Source organism: Zerene cesonia, unplaced genomic scaffold (assembly GCF_012273895.1).
Source record: "Zerene cesonia ecotype Mississippi unplaced genomic scaffold, Zerene_cesonia_1.1 Zces_u006, whole genome shotgun sequence".
NCBI lineage: Eukaryota > Metazoa > Arthropoda > Insecta > Lepidoptera > Pieridae > Zerene > Zerene cesonia.
In genome coordinates this window covers 174,706-179,725 of record NW_024045136.1, presented here as the reverse complement: position 1 = coordinate 179,725, position 5,020 = coordinate 174,706, and the positions used below count along the sequence as shown (strand labels likewise).

Genomic DNA, 5,020 nt, shown 5'->3' with positions numbered 1-5,020 from the left:
TCTGTTTTACTACAAACAAAAAGAACTTCACTACAATCCACTACAAACCCATTTCTATAAGAAACCACCAGAAAAAAATTGTTTTTGCAATTTCGGGGGATGACTTTTTTTTCAACCCTTATAATTTTTTTTTGGTGCTACTACTTACGAAATTATCTTCACTACTTACGACTACATATCTAAATCTATCGAATGGAGCAAAAAAATGTGAATTTTTTTTAAGTCGGGTGCCAAGTTCACATAGCCCATGGTATACAGCAAATGCATGTATGTATGCACGCTTAGATCTTTAGAACTACACAACAGATTTTGATGAGATATTTTTTAATAGATAGAATGGTTCAAGAGGAATGTTTACATGTATAATAACATCTATTAAACTACTCCGAACTTAATGTGTGTGAAGCCACGGGCAAAAGCTAGTAAAGCAATAAGAGAATAGATCTGCTAGGTGTGTGGAAACTAATCTAACTAAAGATTAATAAAATGAGTTAATTTATTTTATTCAAAAAGCAATGAATTCTTCAACACTATAGCATACTACTTATATATTTTGTGTTATTTGTGACTAACCCATATTTAAGATTTAGATGGATATAAAATGTTTCCCATGTATAAATAACAGGTTGATAAATATAATTAACAAATAATATAAAACTTAAAAAAATATCATGAAGCTAAATTCACATCCATGGTTATACTTGACATCTTTGTAACATTTTCTTTTTTTTGTTCTTTTTCAGTTTAGTTCTTTGGGTTTTCAACCAATTGGCACAATTCTTTTTATGTTTGATGGGAAAATGAATGCATTTCGATCCATTTTAGTATCTGGATTATTTTATAATGCAGAACTGTTTGTGATGTCACAATAAATATTGTTGAGATGAATTTTGTGATAAAACACTTATTACAGGGGTCGCGGAAGGGGGATGCCACCACCTGGTTGGATGAATGGACCACCCCCCATGCGTTTTCGGGGTCGTGGCTATGGCCCGGGCGGGCCCCCGATGCGGGGCCGCGGGTTCTTCCGTGGCCGGGGCGGTCCCAGATTCGGACCAAACGGTGGACCTAACTTCGACAACAACTGGGGACCTATGGGACCGCCCCCACCCGGTATGATGGGCGGTCCGCCACCTTTCGGGCCGCCCCCGCCGGGCATGATGCCCCCAGGCGGGCCGATGGGTCCGCCCCCAAATATGATGGGACAACCACCGCCTTTCGGGCCACCGGGAATGCCGCCGCCTAATATGGTAAGTTACTCTTTATATAATGCATGTGTTAGGGATTTATAATACTTTGATCAAATTTCACCACTGATGGACAATTTAAACATTTATTTTCATACACTAGTGCTAACTGGTCGCGCCAATATATATTAATTTCGATATTAAGCGGACTGTAAAACTTAATCTACGTGGTGTAGCGAAAAAGGGAAAAGACGGGAACACACGGCACATACCTCGTCTGAGGGAGTAGCGTCCAAGCAAGCACGCGGCACAGCACCACGCGGTCAAGGGTCCTCCAGCTCGGGCCAGGCAGACCAGATCCAGTCCTTCACTCCACACACACACACACACACACACACACACACACACGCGGCGGTTCAGCGCGACCAAATGGGGAAGGCGGAGTTACTAGCACAATGCCTGAGATATCTAGAGAACCTCGCGGAGGTTCTCCGGCGGTTGCGGGTTACGATCTTTATGAAATATGTCTTCGATTGATGCGGTGACAAGAAAGCCTCATAAAGGCTCTCCGGCGGTATGCGAATTATACACGAAATGTCTAGAGGCCTCGTGAAGGCACTCCGGCGGTTATTTAGATCCGATCGTCACGGAAGATCGATGCAGGCTGTGTGACTGTATATGCGTCACTACGTCCAATAGGGACGTTGCGGTTGCTTTAAGAGCGTGCGGTGATTGGTTGTGCTCGTATGTAAGGAGGGTAGTTGGATTACACCACAAATAATAAATCTTTAATTTTAATTCACTATTTTAATAATATTGGCGTTACCACTAACAAACACTACAATAATATTATTAAATTGACTAAATTAATTTCATACATACATATAAAACATGAGATAGTAGTATGATCAATAATTCAAATAAAAATAAAACATCTTAAATAAATATTTTTCTTTATTCAAAATAAGTTATTTACCTTTATATCTAGCCTCCGCCCGAGATATGGGTCGAGACGAAGTCAGAAGAGGGCAAATCCTACTACTACCACCACAGGACGAGAGAGACTACTTGGACTAGACCACAAGAGAGCCCCACGTGCAAGGTGATAACACAGGCCGAGATGGAGGCCATGGTGTCTGGCGGTGAGTTGTTTTTTTATGTCATGCAGAGTTAGTAGCTCTGCACATGCGCTGCACGCTTTGAAGTGGCATTTTTTTTAACCTTTCATCATTTTAAATAGAATTTACTTATCCAGGTCAGCACCCAGGCATGCCGAACCAGTCGATGCCCATGGGCAACCCGATGGGCGGACCGCCTATGGGTATGATGCCCAACGGCATGATGGGCATGATGCCGCCCGGCGTGGGACCCCAGGGCGGGGGCCCCAACTCGGTGCCCCCGTTTATGACGCAGCCACCGCCGTGGGTCAAAGACGGTGAGTTTCTTCATTGCATTGTATAAAACGGAAACTCTTCCTGCTGTCCGACCGTATGCATGCTGAAATCTTTAAAACTACGCAATGGATTTTGGATTAGATTTCTCATGATCATAAATAGCTAATTTGTTTTCCATGTTGCAGCCAAACAGGAGCAAGCGGAACAACCGCCGCTCGACATGGACGATATGCCGCCGGGTGAATCTATACAGAATAACCAACAGATGCCTAATTGTGAGTGATTCTCTTTATCTCTCAGCTATCAGCCCGCGACTTTGCTCGCGTGGACTTAGGAATGTTGTACTTTTGAAATAGTGTATTTAACACATTTATTTAGGTGATCTTATTTATATGTGTTCTGAGACACCTTTGTATGATTAAATTTAAGATTAAGGATAATAAGGATTCCATAAAAATGTGTAAGGTAAAATGAAGCGCTGTTACGAGGACTTCAATGTGTCTGTATGTCCATTACCAGGCTATGTCTCATAAACCGTTGTTAGTAGACTGTTGAATGAACGGACAAACATACACCCTCTGGATATGGAACTCAAGCATCCTAGTTCATCCACTTTTTAATAAATATCAGGATTAAATAATATAATAAATAAATCGCGTTTAAAATCCTTTAAAAAATCTTCAATGTCTTAATAAATATCTCCTAATGTATTCACAGCAGTAGCACAAACGACGACAGCACCGTCGGGTCCCCCGCTGGGCGCCCCCAACCTGGGCCCCAACGCATCCGGCCCGCCGGGCGGCACGTGGGGCCCGTGGGGCTGGGGTCCCCCTCCTATGGTCGCGCAACCAGGCTTCGTGGCGCCCGAGGGTAATGGTGAGTTGGTTTTATCATCTTAATATATAAAAGGGAAAAGGCGATGGGCCTGACTGATCTATTTAGGCACAGTATGTACTACTCGGACCGATCGGATTAAAATTTGGATAAAAAAAACCTGGGTTAGCCAATTAAACGTAGATTAAGGTAAAACGTAGGTTAGTTAGGTAATACAATCATACAAATATACAGCTGATGCTAATACGAGCATATTGAAACGAGATTTTTTTTTTTTAATTTCAGGGGCTCCACCACCAATAGCGGTCAGTCAAATGAACGCACAAATGGCGACGGACAGTGATTCGCCCATAGTGCTAGATGGTACTCCGCCGCCGGCTAAGAAGGAACCAACCGTGAGTATGGCGGAAAATCATATTATAATAAACTAGTTGATCCAAACTCAAACATTTTTTTATACAATTAGGCTGACAGAAGAATTTTTGAAGTGTCATAACACAGTTTTAACATTTACCGGTCCGGAAAGTAGTTTCTGCCTTACTCTTTATTATTTAGGGGTATGATCAGTAATTATCCACTATTCAATGGATGTTATTATACATAAAAACATTACTGTCTACCTATCAGCTATGTACCTATTACTACCCTGTCTATACACTGAATTTCATCAAAATCCGTTCAGTAGTTTCAGCGTAATTGATGGACAAACATCCGAACGAACAAACTTTCACATTTATAATATTAGTTTGATAATAAAACGAATCTCTCGTCCGACCGTCAGGTACACCATACAAGATACCCCAATGATTGTTGTTTTATTAATATAAAAATGAATATTTCGTATGTCCGTCAGGTGATACCGCCGGAGCTGGAGGCGGCGGCGGCGGAGTGGACGACGCACGTGGCGCCCGACGGCCGCGCGTACTACCACCACGCGGCGCGCGCGCAGAGCGTGTGGGTCAAGCCGGAGCCGCTGCAGAGGCTGGACGGTTGGTTTGTTTGTCGTTTTTCAACCGACTTCACGAAAAAGGAGGAGCTTTTTTTTATTTCATTGGTGATTCGTCTGTGGTAAGCGATCACCACCGCCCGTGAACATTCGCAGAGGTAGTGCCTCGGCGAATGCGCTGCCCGTTTTTAAAGACGAACTGGAAAGAAGAAATGGACTGGGAAGGGTGAGGAAAAGGAAATGGGCCTCAGGCTCCTGTACAAAACACAATAGCATGTTACTGTTTCACACTGGTGCGAGCTGGCCCAATCCGTGCCGAAGCGTGCTCGACTCCAACAATAAAAGTTATCAATATGACAGTTAAAAGTTATCAATTCATAACCTAATGTACCGGGTGGAGCAATTTTGTAATTCCATTTTTTGTGTAAAAACTGATCTCACCCGTGAGATTCTCTCCCATTTAGATTTAGTCTAGTTCTGATAATTTGTTGGTTCAGTTTTATATTACATATATTATTTTATTGCATTAAAATGCTTATAAATGTACAAAAAAATTTAAGTTGATGTGTGTGTATTATATGTAACTAGCTGTGACCCGCGGTTGAAACCGCGTAAGTTCGTATCCCGTAGGAATATCGGTATAAAAAGTGCCTATGTGT

At 42.4% G+C, this 5,020-nt stretch overlaps 1 protein-coding gene across 1 annotated transcript in view; it reads left to right on the top strand.

The window, feature by feature from the left end:
• The window catches only part of LOC119838870 (transcription elongation regulator 1-like), a 35,718-nt gene that overhangs the window by 3,349 nt on the left and 27,349 nt on the right, over positions 1–5,020 (top strand). Inside the window, exons 2-8 of the mRNA XM_038365013.1 lie at positions 914–1,250; positions 2,176–2,329; positions 2,443–2,622; positions 2,767–2,856; positions 3,299–3,457; positions 3,701–3,810; positions 4,269–4,404. Coding sequence (XP_038220941.1) covers positions 914–1,250; positions 2,176–2,329; positions 2,443–2,622; positions 2,767–2,856; positions 3,299–3,457; positions 3,701–3,810; positions 4,269–4,404 — 1,166 coding nt within the window. The remainder of the gene's footprint in view (positions 1–913; positions 1,251–2,175; positions 2,330–2,442; positions 2,623–2,766; positions 2,857–3,298; positions 3,458–3,700; positions 3,811–4,268; positions 4,405–5,020) is intronic.